We start from the raw sequence: 15,971 nt of genomic DNA on the forward strand, positions 1-15,971 counted from the left end.
GAAGAAGAAGTTTCGATTCTAAAACAGAAAATTATGTCCACGCGTTTTGTCTCATACGAGAATCAAAGATGCAGCTACCCAGGTCATATGATTTGATCGTTGCAACAGCCCATATATGTAAAAGGTGTAGTAGAGCACATGAAAACAAAGTTTGTCCTGCCAAAAATAAAAGATGTCATTGTTGCTTATTTTTGGGAGCATCTGGCTCGAGCATGTCTTGCTAAGACTTAATCCAGCTTTTGCATACCAAAACTATGTCAAGAACCGTAAGGTTTGTTGTTTTCTGCCTGAAACGCAAGCTACCCAGAAACCAGACACTAACTCAACCAATAGTACAGAGCGGTCCAAGCCAAGAAGAGATTCTAACCACTTAGGTTTAGTACAAGCTCTCTGGCCCATAATTTATTAGTCTACTGTACGTAGGACGTACACTTGAAACTATTGTTTTGACCATATGGTCATTAGAAGAATATACTGGCATACTGTAATATTCCCGTGTTATATGGAATGAACGTTTGGCAAAGTTGTTGCTGCTAGCATCATACATGAGAACCAAAGATCGTGTTAGTGCATGCAATACTCCTATATTTCTATTACGACATTACCGACTGAGTAGCCTAACTTAGTGGTTCCCACGTATCGTGACACACTGGAGTGTCGATCTGTCCCATAGTGTGTATCGCGAAATTTGGGGAATTTAGTGACTCAATTAGTTAGAATCACGTTTGAGACAGACTATACCACTTAATGCTTCCAACGGCAGCAACCATGTCTAGTACTACACAGAGCTACTTGGAGTCTTATTCTATTATCAGTAAGTACACAAGAGGAGTTTCGGGTTGTAACCCTATTGTGCAAGATATTACGGAGTATATATATATACAAAAACGGTTTGTCCTGAAAGGATGCGATTAGGGAAATTACATTTATGGGCTTTCTGCATCTATGATCATGTTAACTGGTAACGTATGAAGGAGGACTTCCTCGACGATCACAAACTGGGGAATTGGGAGGAAAGAAAGAAATGAAGTGGCTTGACATCGTTATGATAGGTACCATTCCAGCAGCTGCCCGTGAATGAAGAAAACCTCACTTAGGATGGCTGGCTTGAAAAAGCTTTTTTGACTAAGTGTACCCACTAAGAATCGAACCCGGGATAACTCGCACCACCCGGGAGTCCATACGAAAGAACATGAAATTAAATCTTTCAGTTTAACCTCCCACGGTTACGCCCTTTAGGTTTAAGGAGACGGATGATAGGGCAAGTGAATGATGATGGAAGAATTAATGGAATTATATTGTGATAGGAAAAGGGAGTGACCCGATGTTGTCCACTACAAACTTTAGCCGGGGATCGAACCGGAGCCCCACGCACCAGAGGTAAGCACTCTACCACTAGGATATTCAATCAAAGGTAACCCATTTTGTTAAAAGGAGTCGTTTACTCAATTCTCCAAAAAGATATTCCTGAGCAGTTGTAGGTTTTATCCGAACGAAATAAAACAGGTTTAAAGTGCAATAAACAAGACGTCAAAAGAAGGCGTTATAATTTCGATTGTGATTTTTGTTTTACGTCCTAATGCAATAACAAGATCATGAAAGACAGGACTTTATTAAAGTGGAATTCGAATTAGTACTCGTATTATATCAGACAACATCTCCAAACACTGACTATGCTGTTTGCAACGCGTTGTTAGACTAAGATCACAGAGAATGTAAGACGTTCGACTTCCTTTACCACACTTAAAAAATTATATACAGGGTGATTGTTTTTTAAAGCTTACGGATTTCATTTGGATATAGAATTTCTAATTGAAGTCCTATTTTCATGCGGTTTGTGGCAAATAATCAATGAGGGATGGCAGATTTATGGGACTATGTTTATCGGTTTAAATTCATCCGGGGTAATATTGGCCACATCTCAAGAAAAATAGCACATATTCGCCAGTGTACCTTACAACTGGAATGAGGCTTAGAGTTTTTGAAGCGAAATTGTAGAATACAAATTAAGTGTTAATAGTAAAAGCCATAAATTACATGTTGAAATAGCTTTAGGCAGATTCTTGCGACAAACGACGGAGAGATTTCTTGGGCGATCTAAGGAGTCGATTTAATTGACATCTTGCACAATTCCCCGCCTGCGAGGTCCGATGCTTCTCTGTCCCACTCAGGAGCGATCCTGTTTCTTCCAATTTATTCACTGTTCCTGTCTGTGGCAGAACGTGAGGAAAATTTGTTTCTAAATGCCCTTTGCGAAGCAACAACAGATTCAGTTTTTAAAAAAACTTTTAACGACAAACTCATATTGCTCCAAAGGGTATACTGTTCTCACTGTGTCCTGATCATACTTACGCAGCAACACAGAATTGTACAGTACAATTTCCTATACAACGGCCCAGTTTCCTGTTTCTTATTGACTTTAGCGAGGTTGCCATTTAACGAAGAAAACTTAAATCTCTACACCGCACCGCACCGCACCGCACCTCATTCCAATTGTACGGTAAACTGGCAAATACTTGTTCTTTTTCTTGTGTGTGGTCGATATTACTCCGGATGAATTTAAACCAGTAAACACAGTCTTATAAATCTCCCATTCTTCCTTAATCATGTGCCACAAATCGCATGAAAATCGGACTTCAGTTTGAAATTCTAGGCCCAAATGAAATCAGTGAGTTATATAAAAAAAGATCTCCCTGCATTTGATAATACACTTAACTGGCTATAGAGACTCAAGTGTTTAAGTGTCTCTATCTGTTTGATTATAAGAGTCTATTCAAGGAAAAAAAATGAAACCTTTGAGTTTTACGTCCCACGATTATGCCGGTTAGATTAAAGGAGACGGTTATTATGAGAAATGAGTGAAACGGTGGAATGAAAAAAGTGGGAGAAAACGGGAGAACCCCGAGAAAACCCACGCACACGGCATTTGTTCACCACAAAGTTCACTTGGCGGGAGCAGGGTTTGAACCCGGGACCCCATGCACCAGAGGCGAACGCTCTACCACTGAGCCACCGTGGCCCCCTCTATTCAAAGAAATTTCTACTAAAGTGACATAAAGAAGTTCCCTGGAAGTAGGCTGAGAACTGGTAAGTATTGCTACACCAAGTTTTTTCGAGCAGCCCACGTCTAACAATATTTTTTTTTTATTACTTTACAAGTCCGAAGACATCCTCACATTTCCTTTTGCGCTCAGTATATTGTTTTCGCCTACTACGAACAATAATCTTTGAATGTATTAAAAACTAGAATTACTACTCAATTACTACTACATTTTACGAACAAATATCTACTTACTAAAACTTCAGTTCCAAGGAAGCACAGAGTTACGCAGAAAACCATAAATCGAATACTGCAAGATTTGTTGAGAGTTCTGAAGGCCATTGTCCAGCCACTTCGTTGGCACAAAATGGCCCACCACAACAGTTCAGGGAGGACGCAGTAGATATGGAATTGATACGGCAATGATTGTACTGAAACAGGTAAAATAAATATTTTCATTTAATAATAATAATAATAATAATAATAATAATAATAATAATAATAATAATAATAATAATAATAATAATAATGTTTATTTCTGTGCCATGAATATTCATATGAAATATCCTTTTTCGCCTGTTTTAAGAATTATAAATCGACATATCTGCAGTACCTCTCAGACTTTAATTCAAGTGTCGTCAAATTCTATGCTTTACGCAGGAGTACATCTGATGCAGGGTGGTAACGTTCTCGTGCCAAAATAATAGGATCACAGTAGGTGCTTAACTTTTGAGTGGTAGTGTAGTTGCTTAAATATTTTATTTATTAAACCAACAGACATAATGCAAACAACACTGTAAGCCGCGACGATTTTGGTATAAAAACGGATAATCAATTACGAAAGTTTCTATTCTTATTATTATTATTACTTCAATCACTTTAAAGAACTCGATCCCAACTGATTTTAACTATTGTTACATGTTTCTTTTAAGCAATGAACATAAAAAAATAAGAGTTTTCAGTTTTACATCCCACGATTATGCCGGCTACGCTAAAGGACACGCTGATGATGAGAAATGAATGCATGATGGAATGAAAAAGTGGGAGGAACACAGTGTTTGTCCACCACAAAGCCCACTTGGCGCGAACTGGGATCGAGCCAGGGACCCCACGCACCAGAGGTGAACACACTGTCACCGAGTCACCGTGCCCGTTGAACAAAAAAACAGTTCGATACACAGGGAAATCTTCACAGAATAGGAATACGCCATTCTCTCGCGTGAATTCACTATGGAAATTGCAGACAGTATAGAAACAGGAAGATGCAATTGATGGCTGTTTAGTAAGTGTAGGCAAGAAGTGTTATTTTGGGGAACTGAGCTATATTTTAGATATGTTTTCACCTTAATAACTGTCTTCATTGCTTTTATTATATAGTATTTATTTACAAGTTTGGGGCTAGTACCCAAAACACAAGATTCAATGAGGATTTTTATTTAATTGTCATCATCTTTGGGTGAGAGACCAAGATAGAAGATGTAATGAGGTTGACAAAAATTATGAATAGATAGAATTTTTGGGCAAGGTTCCAATACATGGGGAGAACGTTACATAATTATAGGTAGGGTCACCACAATGCAATTTTATACGTACAAAATATGATTCATGAATTGAGAGATTGTCTGCATAGATGCAACTGATATATTATAAGGGATCCATATGATCGTGGAACAAAGAAGTAAATAAAATGGATAGTTAACATGATAGATGCTAAGCTGAAGTAAGTACAGCTGACCTATTGACTAATTTTGAATTATGAACAACGCAGAAGTAGGCGAGGGGAAATAAAATATTGTCCGTCCGTAGTGCCGTGGAGGCATTTCTTAGCATAAAATATATGGACAAAGAAAACTTCACATTTCGGACAATTTCATTCGATTTCATCAGGCACAAATATATAAATGAAAATTAAATTTAAGTTTTAAAAAAATGTCTTAGGTTTAGAGTTCTTCTACGAACTTTTCCATAAGCTAATTTTTAATCTTATTTATTTATTAAGTATTTTTGATACCAGATAAAACGTAATAGAATTAGATGATTTACTTATTTATTTTTCAAGTGTTCACGTAGTCTCTTTTTATATTTTGTATGTAAAATACATTCTACAGTAACTAATATTATTAACACGGATCGATACCAACAAACTCTCAATTATAATATCGAAGGTACTAGAAGTATCAGAATCCTAACCCTATTTCTTTCTAATACAAGAAAAATGCAAATGTTATTTATGATACTCACTGTGAATTAAGACCACTGTTAGTGATATTAATGCAATAAAAAATGCATTAATACTCCTGCTTCCGTAACGGAAAATTCTCCGAGGCCAGGAAGATGAGGAATTGTGAAATCTGTTCGTGTGTTCTAGTAGAGGAGATATTAGTTGAGAGTGTTCAGAAAGCAGAATCCACACTAGCCACACATCCCATCCAATAAATGATAATGTGACACATGTCAACAGAAGTGTCTTGTAATAATTTTGGTAGTAATCCAAACCATCAAGTGCCAGCTGTAACAACTTGTCACTGACACGTATCTGAAATGAAGACAAAAATTATTAACAAAACTACAACAAACTAAAATAGTATGTGTAACACTATAGGACTATTTTAACTAATATTCGAAAACCATAGAAGGGAACTGATTATTAGGTTTGTTGTAGATCGAATCTCGATTTCGAGGGATGCTTTATACCTAAACTAGTAACATGATGTTTCGTATATTTGCCACTTACTTCTCTATCCTCCTTAAACGTTATAGCTTAAATTGTAAAAAACTCTCTGTAGTACAAGTCGTCTTCAAAAGAGGCAAAAACGATAACATGAAACATGTGACAAAATACTGCAACTTAGGCTTTTTGTTTTCTGTCTTCCTTCGGCCCTCTTCTGGAGCTCCTCCGTGGCTAAGCGGTTAGCGTACGCGCCTTTGGTGTGGGAGGCCCGGGTTCGATTCCCGGCGGGAGCTCATGTGGTTCGGATTCCACGTTAATCAGTAGGTCTACGTCTCATATAGCCTCGCTGCTGAACGAAACGTTAAACTCAAAATCAACTCAACTCAACTCGGTCCTCTTCTTTTTCTTGCTTTTGAACATTCTTTTCATTTTACGGCAGTCGCTATCTTAATCTCTCATTACAATCATCCCATTATTATTTTCAACGTCTCTGTGTTTTCCACGTAAAAATGTCTCAGCATATTGAGGTGGGACTTTTTTTGGGAGGGGAACGATATTCCTCATTAAATCATCATTCCATTTTTGCAAATTATATATATATATATATATATATATATATATATATATATATATATATATATATATATATATATATATATATATATATATATATATATATATATATATATATGTGTGTGTGTGTGTGTGTGTGTGAATCAGCTTTCCAATAACTGACAGTGCTGTCAGCCCTACGCAATTATTCAAGCATCCAATAACAACAAGTACAGTCAATCATAGACGGATTAATAACAGATAACAAAGAATCCTTATAGCAGAAATAATAAAAAAAATATATTAATAATGACATGTATGCGTGTATTTCTGTCTTAAAATTTATTTTGAGATCGAAAGTGCATCATTTCATTCAAAATGATGGCATTTATATTTTATAACTCATTTTTATTTTAATCCGGGAAAAATGTGTAATATATTTAAATTTTATTAGAACTATCCGGAAAAATAACACGATTTGAAATAAATAACACTGTATATCTTTAGTTTAACACAACCAATAGCACCAATTTGTCGTAAAGAACATCATCTTTGGGCAGAAAATAAACGAAAATTTTATGTCCGTACATTTATCAATACTGTGTAAGATGAACATAATTCAAGTATGTGAGCAACAACATTTTCGCGAATTTACTAGAACACTATGTTTGTGTTTTATACACAGACGCATACCTCATAACCGAGACACTGCAACGTACATTCTGCAGTGCAAAGTAGCTAACTACCTTGCCAACCCTGCAACAGAATAATGTGGAAGCTCGCCTCGGCTAGCACATTATGACCTTGAGCACCCATGCTACGTGCCGGTGAATATATTTGCATATATATTTTAAGTATGTACTAAAATTATAAGAAAAATTCTACTATTTATCATATATTTAGATTACATTTTGCATCCATATTCTTTCATATTATTGTAAGAAAAATTATATTCTATGTTGTGAGAACAATCACATTGCTTTTCTATAATAATACAAAAAATCATAACGAAATTACATGTAACTCCAACACAAAAGTTTTATATTGCAACATGTGTCATTATTAAAAATAGAAAAAAAAAATCAAAACACAGTACTATACTTACAATTCAGTTGAGAAACAAGATGAAAATAAAATATTTAATTGAATGTCCCACATTATGACATTCAATTAAATTCATTCATTCATTCATTAATGGCTGACAGAGTCAGATCATTAATGACAATAAACAATTACGGAATAACAGGTGGAAGAAGAGTGTGGGAGGAAACAGGAGAAATCCCCGAAAAGCTTACGGACATATTATTGCCCATTACGACAAGGTCGTATAGCTGGGATCGAACAAAGGACCTTTCCTATCAGAGATGTCACTGAGTCATGTGCCTACATCGCAGTTGGGTTAAAGATCACGCACATAATATAAGAATATTTTTGTATACAATATCATAAGTTGACTAAAATTCCTTTTATCCTCTACAGTATGTTTACTACTTGTATTATTCCCTTTTATACTTCTACATACTCTTCATATTTTTTCAGCTTATCTATTTTAAGTTACAGCATAAAAAATAAAAATAAGAAATCACATGGAGTTCTATGTGGAGTGTTGAAGTTGCACGAACCAAGACTAGTGTACACATAAAGGTACATGAACTTGTCTTCTATGCGTAATCATTTAATTTTACTTCTGTAATGCCTTAAGTTTCCCACCTATGTTTCAAAACGATTCGATAAAGACAGCAGAAAAAAACAATTGAAAATGCTCCAAGAGCACTGCCAAAACGAACTTAAAAAGAATGGAGAGATGGAGCGGGAAGGATAACTGTGATTGTTCCTAGATGTAAAAGTTAAATCTTTTTATTCGCACCTTCTCTTTCTCGCAAAAATTCACAAAATATCATCGCTCTATGACTTACAGTTCCCGAGATATGGCTCCTTGAATCTCCCGAAGTTCAAACTTTTTTTGACCAATATCTGGGGAACGGTGGGGGCAGTTGGCCAGTAGCCAGTTGATCAGTGGCCTCCGGTTACTATTTGGTACCAAACGGTTTACCATCCTCTTAGGTATTGATCAACATCAATATAATCTCTCTTCCCGAGATATGGCTCCTTAAATATCTGGAATCAGCCATTTTTTGGCCAATATCACGAGAACGGTAAGTCATAGAGAGATTATATTGGTGTTGATCAATACCTAAGAGAATGGTAAACATTTGGATACCGATATTAATTGGTGGCCACTGACCAATTGGCCACTGGTTAAACCATGGCTCGTCGGGAAACTATTGCCACGCCAAAAGTGATGTGGATCACTCGACCGAAATGAACTTCATTAATAATATGGAGAAAAGAATTATGCAAATAAGCAGTGAAAAAGACAAAGCAGAACAAAGTATACAAACATTCCATAAGCAGCTAGAGAATAATGGATATGATAGAAAAAAGTTAAGTACAGAAGATGGGAAAACAAAAATGGAGAAAGAGAAGAAAGAAGACAAGATGGAGAACGAAGTGAAGGAGGGATAGGAGAAAGAAAAATGTGGTGGGGGATGGAAAGTTTGGGAGAAGAAACAGACATTATTAAAAGAATGTTGAAGAAGATGAGAGGCATATCAACATACAGAAAAGGAAGCAAGAGACTACTGGAAGTAATAAGGGAGAAAAGAAGGAAGAGGAGAGAAGAAGAGCAAGGGACATTGATGGAGAAAAAAAAGAGCGATATACAAAATTCAGTGCAGCGAGTGTGTGTTATATGTGTTATATTGGAGAAACTGGAAAGAAAATTAGAGAACGTATAAAACTACATAAAGATGACGTTAGGTTAGAAAGGGACAAAAATGCGGTCTACAAACACATATGGGACACGGAACATGCAGTAAATTGGAAAGAAGTGAAAATTCTAGGCCATGAAGATAGAAGCATAGTTAGAAAATGGAAGGAGGCACGATGTATTGAAATGGAGGGTAATAAAGTAATGAACTGGAACTCAGGACTTAACATAGACCAACAGTGGAATAAATTGTTACAAAAGCTTAAAGTATAAAATGTGAATATATATATTGATTGTTGTACATGTTATGTATGTGTTTATGTGTGCATATATATATATATATATATATATATATATATATATATATATATATATGTGTGTGTGTGTGTGTATTTATTTACTTAATTGTATAAGTTAATTAATTGTTAGTTTAAGTTAAGATCGTCATTTTGTGTAATTGGCAACAATAGAATGCATCTATATAGAAATTTTCAAATAAGTATAATTGAAAGGGATTTGCTGCTGCCAGTAGCCAATCAGAAGAAAGATATCTTAGCTGTTGTATGTATATACGATTGTACAGTTATACTGTATTACATAGTGTCTGATGAAGCCAAAGAGTTGGTTGGCGAAACTGTAACACGTGTTGAATTTTAATGAAAATATATAGTTTTGCTCAGCAAATAATTAGTTTATATTTAATTGTATATAATGAATGGAAATGGAATAAGTGGCCATGTGACTTAAGGGTGAAATCACACCTAGAATCATCACGCGACTGTTGTGGAAGTTTGCAGCAATGATAGGCATGGTTTAGAGTGACCCACAGATGAGAGCACCAAGTTGGAACACTACTCTCGAGGGCGAGCAGTGTATAAAGAGCAAGGTCCGCTTGCAACATGCTTCACAGGGAGATAATCACAACTTTCCAGTCCACGGGAGCAATGACTGCAGTGATAGGCACCCATTACTGTATTATACTTTTTATTCTTCAATTAAGTTTGGTAGGTTTGATATTAATATTATTATTATTATCCTTCTCCTACTACTACTTCTTAAAAAAAAAAAGAAAAAAGAAAAACGCGGTGTTCCTGTTTGGGTCATGTTTTACCCGTCGGCTAGTTTTTAAACTAATGCATATCACCGTTACAAGCTTTCAGGATAATCGCACGCTGGTTTTATATTTTAACATAATTTTATGGCTTTCATTTGAGTCTCTTGCGTATGGGTTTAATTCCTTCCTATTCACAAAACAATAAAAGAACGCGATTCCTCTTTGGTTCACGTTGCCACTGTTTCCGTCATTTTTACCCTACTGCTCCACCTTCTTGAAGCCTTTTAGTTTTGTCCTGCCACCTGTCTATGACTCTTAAACCATGAATATCATTATTACAAGATTTTAGGATAATTGTGGCTGTTTCTACACTTTATCACAAAGAGTTCTTTAAGTTGTTTCCATTAACAATAAATAAAAATGTAAGTATTCTTTTCAAATAAACTTCTAATTATACATATAAAATCTGTAATTCAAGTATAGTGACCAATACTTATGACCATTCTCAGAACTATCTCAAGAAATTACTATATTTGTAATACTAGTGTAAAACTGACAAAAACAGATTGTTTACAATTGCATATATTACAAAATTTTTACAAATCACAAGTAACAGCACTGTTAAGTATTATTAGTTTTTACTAGTATTCTGACCTGTAAGAAACACAAGTGCACTTTAACACAGATAAAGCCTGGCACAGTTTTGTTAAGTTTGGCATATTTATGTACTCATATAAATATTAACACCTCTAACAAAAATGTGTCAAAAAGTTTAATAAGTGGCTGTACACTACAAAAACCTTATGTCGGTTTGTAAAATTTTGCATAGAATTTAGCAAATTGCAAAAAGCTTTAAAACAACGTTTTCTTGAATTAGTATTTGGCAGATGATGACAACAAGATTGGTTGCTGAAATAGTGCTACGAAAGTATTAATCAAAATAAGAATTCCAGGTCACAGAAAAATGGTGCTTACAAATAAGTAAAACTTACCGCTTCAGTAAATTGTTCGTTATCAATTAACTCTTTTATAGCATCTATCATCTGTTGCTCAGTATGCATTGGAAGATTCGGAAACGGCCAATATAAAAATGATAGCGTTCCTCCTTTAGTAAGCTCACGCTTCCTCTGGTACTGAGCAAGAATTTGGTGGGCATTGGTAAATGAAGCTTTAGCTTTCTCTGCATCGCTCATATCTAGGTACTCTCGAGGCAATCTGCCCTAAAATTCAAGAAATATTATTACTATTACTACAGTAGTATCCAGACCTACGAATCTCTCCTCTTGCATGTAATCCGTTGCGAGAGGAAAATAAGTATCTAAAAATGAACCAATTTACAGATTATACTCCGTTTAAGTGAGAAGCATTTAAATTTAACAAACATTCACTTTTTATGCAACGCTGGGAATCCTAATAGGATTGTTATGTTCCTACGCTGGTCAGCAAAGAAGCCGATAATGGCCAAGGAAGTCGATAATAATGATGACAGAATCCCCAGAAAGTTGAAGAAGGACTTGTGATAAGTGGAAAACAAAGTTTATATATATTGAATTATCGGATGGATTTGGCAGGTAAATTGAATTATCGGATACACTGTTGTATTTACGAGAAAATAGTCTATTGTTATTCAAATAAAGTTATACTGTGATCTCTTTTTTATGTTTTATGTAGTTTACCTTGTCTAATTTTTGTGATTATTTTATAGATATAAATTTTTGTGATGAAATAAAAGTTGTTTTTGGAAGTTTCTGAAAGGAAGTTACCAAATAGTTCAAATATATTTGGGCACGACATGGTATTTTCAATGTCTACCAATTTCTAGTATGACTTCGATAACCATTCATGATGCCTTCGACAGTTAGACATTAATGAAGAGCTTCTGCTTCAGCAATATTTTACACTTTATTCAATTTAGTTCTTCTCCCCCTCCCCAAAGAAAATATTAAAATCAGCAACAAGTTATTAAAACATTACTGATCATTACATATACACTAACTTACAACTTTGCGATACTAATGTAATAAAAAAAAATCTATAATGATACTATTTACATAGAATGTTTTTATACTGGCGTCGCTAAGTTGTACGTTACCGTATATGGTGATCAGCAATATTTTAATAACTTATGGCTGATTTTAGTGTTTTATGTGAAAATAATAATGGACTAAGTTAAAGAAAATGTAAAAACAAAAATTGAGTTTAGTTAGGTCTTAGATCTCATATTTTTGTTATCCTTTGAGTTCTAGGATTAAGAGAATGTTGGTTCTTATCTTCATACATTTCTTTGACTAAATTAGCTACACACTACATTTAACAGACATTCCCTAGGTGCACACGCTGTGGTTACTTTGTTAATGAACAATTGTATTAAGTGCGTAAATATGGGATGAATATTGAACGCATCTAAATAACTGCTTTGCAAGACTATAGTAGTAGAGGTATATGGCCAGGCCCTTTAATTGTATACAAAAAATTCATGAACAGCACGGCACTCGCTCCAAACTAGATAAAGGTAATACACTGCCTACTCCTAGTAAACACACTTTATTTCCATGAGTTCTGTGCTCCTAGGGTTCCTTGGGCCGCAGGGGCTTAGTGGTACAGCATGGGGTCCTTAGTTCGATCCCAGCTCGTGCCAAGTGAACTTTGTGGTGGACAAATACCGTGTACGTGGGTTTTCTCGGAGTTCTCCTGTTTCCTCCCACTTTCTTCATTTTACCGTTTTATCCACTTTCCATTATTACTGTCTTCTTTAGCCTAGACGGCATAATCGTGAGGTGTAAATCTTAAAAAGATTTTCGTAAGGTTAACACAAAGACCTCAATAACAGTGAAGTCTTGAGCTATCAAATTTAAACCAACACGCCTCAACAAGAGGATACAAAATCCTCTTATACTCCATACAATACGTATATGACACTTACATCACGAACATAGCAACTTTAATCAAACATACAACTGTTGTCAAAGCATATCAACCCAAACCAACCAAAGTATTTGTGCTAGATTCACAACTCATTTTCCGTATAACTACAAATAACTATTTCAACATCCAATCACACGCTAGAGAACTGGATTTCCACAAGTATATTTGACCCACTCGTACAATATTAAAATTACTTGGTTTATACATGAATTCTCGCAGAGATGTTACTAATTACAATAAAACAAGTTCTGTAACATTTATTCCAATTTCAGCTATTTTTGTTGGGCAGTTAGTTACTTATTTGCCCTAAGTTCGTCAGAAATAAAATAAATTTAAATTTGTGTATTTTACGAAGACTTTTTCACATTTACTTTATACTTTTATAATATTTTTCTTTCTTTTAAATTGAACATACATACCTTTACAATGACGTCTTTTTTGGGATTATATCTTAACTGCCTAGAAATCTGTCTGGCCACAAAACTCTAACAACATAAATCTGCAGGTCTGGCCATAAAAGAAAATATCTTCGTATCAGACCATTGCCCGTAATAACATTTACACATTTATACGGATTATCGTTACAGTTCGTCACCTCTTTAATTTGGTAACGTTTCTGTAATGTCATGTGGAGATATTCACCTGTCGTAACTTGTGTATTTTCTATGAAGCCAAGGTGATCAACTTAGACAAGTCTTACTGTAAGAAAATCATAGCCAACTTACAACTGAATTCACAGGAACAGGGATTCCTACAAGAGTTGCCATAAGTGTTGCAATGTCCGCCTGATGAACATCTCTTCTTCGAACATGACTCAAACCCCACACTTCTGGTGACACAGGGTCATCATTTTGTGGCTTCTCAGGCCCTTTTACTCCGGCACCCCACGCTATGATAGGAGTTTCTGTTTCATGAGAAGACCCTGCACCGTGAGCACCTAACAGAAAAGTTAAACTGAAAATAATGAACAATTTAAAAGAAACGATGTGTATTTTTATATTATTTTCTTATATATTAATACATTTTACCTACTTGTATCTTATACAAGGTTGGAATAATTTATCCTGAAACGTCGTTGTTAACTTTCAAACTAATACGAGGGTTATCCAGAGAATCAAGACCGTTTAGTTATACAAAATGAAACGCACAATATTTATTGGAAAAAACAATTCGGTTACATAACTGAAGCTTTCAATAACTTCTCTACATAATCACCACCTTCATTTAAACATTTGTCATAACTGTTCACGAGCTTCAGAATTCCCATGTTATACTCTTCTGCCATCAGTTCATCAAGCCAAATGATGGTCACTGCATTCAAACAAAAGTCCGCTCGTGCATTTCCGCCGCGCAGCTCACTCCTCTTTCCTTATAGTCCATCCCGATCTTGCTCCTACTGATTTCCACGTTTTAACTAAGCTGAAAGAGTTTTTGGGCGGGCAGTGACCACCTGGCTTATTGAACTGGTGGGACAAGGGTATAAAATGGGAATTCTGAAGTAAAGCTAGCTTCAGGTATGTAACAGAATTATTTTTCGAATAAAAATGTTTTTTTTTTTAAATTTTGTATAACTAAACGGTCTTTATTTTCTTGATAACCTCGTAGATAAAAAGCACTGACATTTTGTATTGTACGAATATCGACATGGCTACATAGTTTGACTTACTCTGTAATATAACTTGATTAACATTGCTACCTACTCAACATAAAGTTATGTTGTTTTTAAGTGGCACTACTTCACATTAATACATAATAGCGCCAATTACTCGCTTCGCTGGGTTAAAATAAGAAAAAAATAGTATTATGTTTCGTTAGTCAGTCACTTTTTACTATTGCTGAAGCGCACTCTGATATCGGTCATTTTCGTTCATTTTTATATATATCTCCCTCCTCCCCCTCCCCCCAAGTTGTGGGGCTGAATTTGAATTTAAACGGCACCGGAAGTGTCACTGTTCATCTCAGCAACCCCAAAAACTATGGATTCGACAGTAATATTGATCTTTCTCGATCATTTATATAAACTAACAAACAAACTAACTAACTCTATGGCCTATGGAACCCGGAGGTTCAATGCCGCGTTCACAAAAGCTCTCCACTGACTTCTATCCTTAGCTAATTGCATCCAGTTTCTACTTTGTATTCCAATCTCTGCGAGATCCATCTTAATATTGTCCTCCCATCTGCGCCTAGGTCTTCCTAATGGTCGTTTTCCGATTGGTCTTCCACTCCACTTTGAAAGCGTTTCTACTTTCTTCCATTCTAGCTACATGACCCGTCCACCTAAGCCTCCTAGACTTGACGATCGTAACAATGTTGGGTAAACCGTATAAATTATGTAGTTCCTCGTTATGAAGTTTCCGCCATTCTCCATTCCCGTTCCTCTTGGGTCTGAATATTCGTCTCAGGATCTTGTTCTCAAATACTTTCAGTCTATGTTCTTCCCGCAGAGTAAGCGACCATGTTTCGCAACCATACAGAACAACAGGCATGATTATCGCTTTATATATTTTAAGCTTCAAATTCCTCGACAGAATTCGCGACGACAAGAGATTTTGAACCGAATAATAACACGAATTCCCTGTTTTTGTCGACATTTAATTTCTTCGTGAATATGATTTTCGTCTGTTAATATTGATCCTAGATATTTGAAACTATCCACTTTATCAAAAGTATTATTTAATATTTTAACACATCCATAATTTGCTGTATTCCGGTCCCGACACACTTCCATGTGTTTAGTTTTCTCTGCATTTTCTTCTAAACCCATGTCTCTGCAAGCGTTTAAAAAGATCTCTGCATTTCTTCCTATTGTTCTCGTATCATCCCCTATTAAATTTACATCATCGGCATATGCCATAACCTGGTGAATACCGTTCAACTCTAGGCCCTGGTTGCTATCTTTGATTTTCCTTATAGCGTATTCCAGAACAAAGTTAAATAATAATGGCGACAACGCATC

At 35.5% G+C, this 15,971-nt stretch overlaps 1 protein-coding gene across 2 annotated transcripts in view; it reads right to left on the reverse strand.

Annotated features, from left to right (window-relative positions):
• Positions 1-15,971, reverse strand: part of PIG-N (Phosphatidylinositol glycan anchor biosynthesis class N) — a 96,560-nt gene that overhangs the window by 48,736 nt on the left and 31,853 nt on the right. For both annotated transcript variants that reach the window (XM_081757219.1, XM_081757224.1), the window contains exons 6-9: positions 13,738-13,949; positions 11,080-11,307; positions 5,282-5,576; positions 3,296-3,471 (exon numbers count right to left, since the gene is read on the reverse strand). In XM_081757219.1, the coding sequence (XP_081613345.1) occupies positions 3,296-3,471; positions 5,282-5,576; positions 11,080-11,307; positions 13,738-13,949 (911 nt within the window). The remainder of the gene's footprint in view (positions 1-3,295; positions 3,472-5,281; positions 5,577-11,079; positions 11,308-13,737; positions 13,950-15,971) is intronic.

This window comes from Thermobia domestica, chromosome 1 (assembly GCF_964235325.1).
Source record: "Thermobia domestica chromosome 1, izTheDome1.hap1.1, whole genome shotgun sequence".
Lineage (NCBI taxonomy): Eukaryota > Metazoa > Arthropoda > Insecta > Zygentoma > Lepismatidae > Thermobia > Thermobia domestica.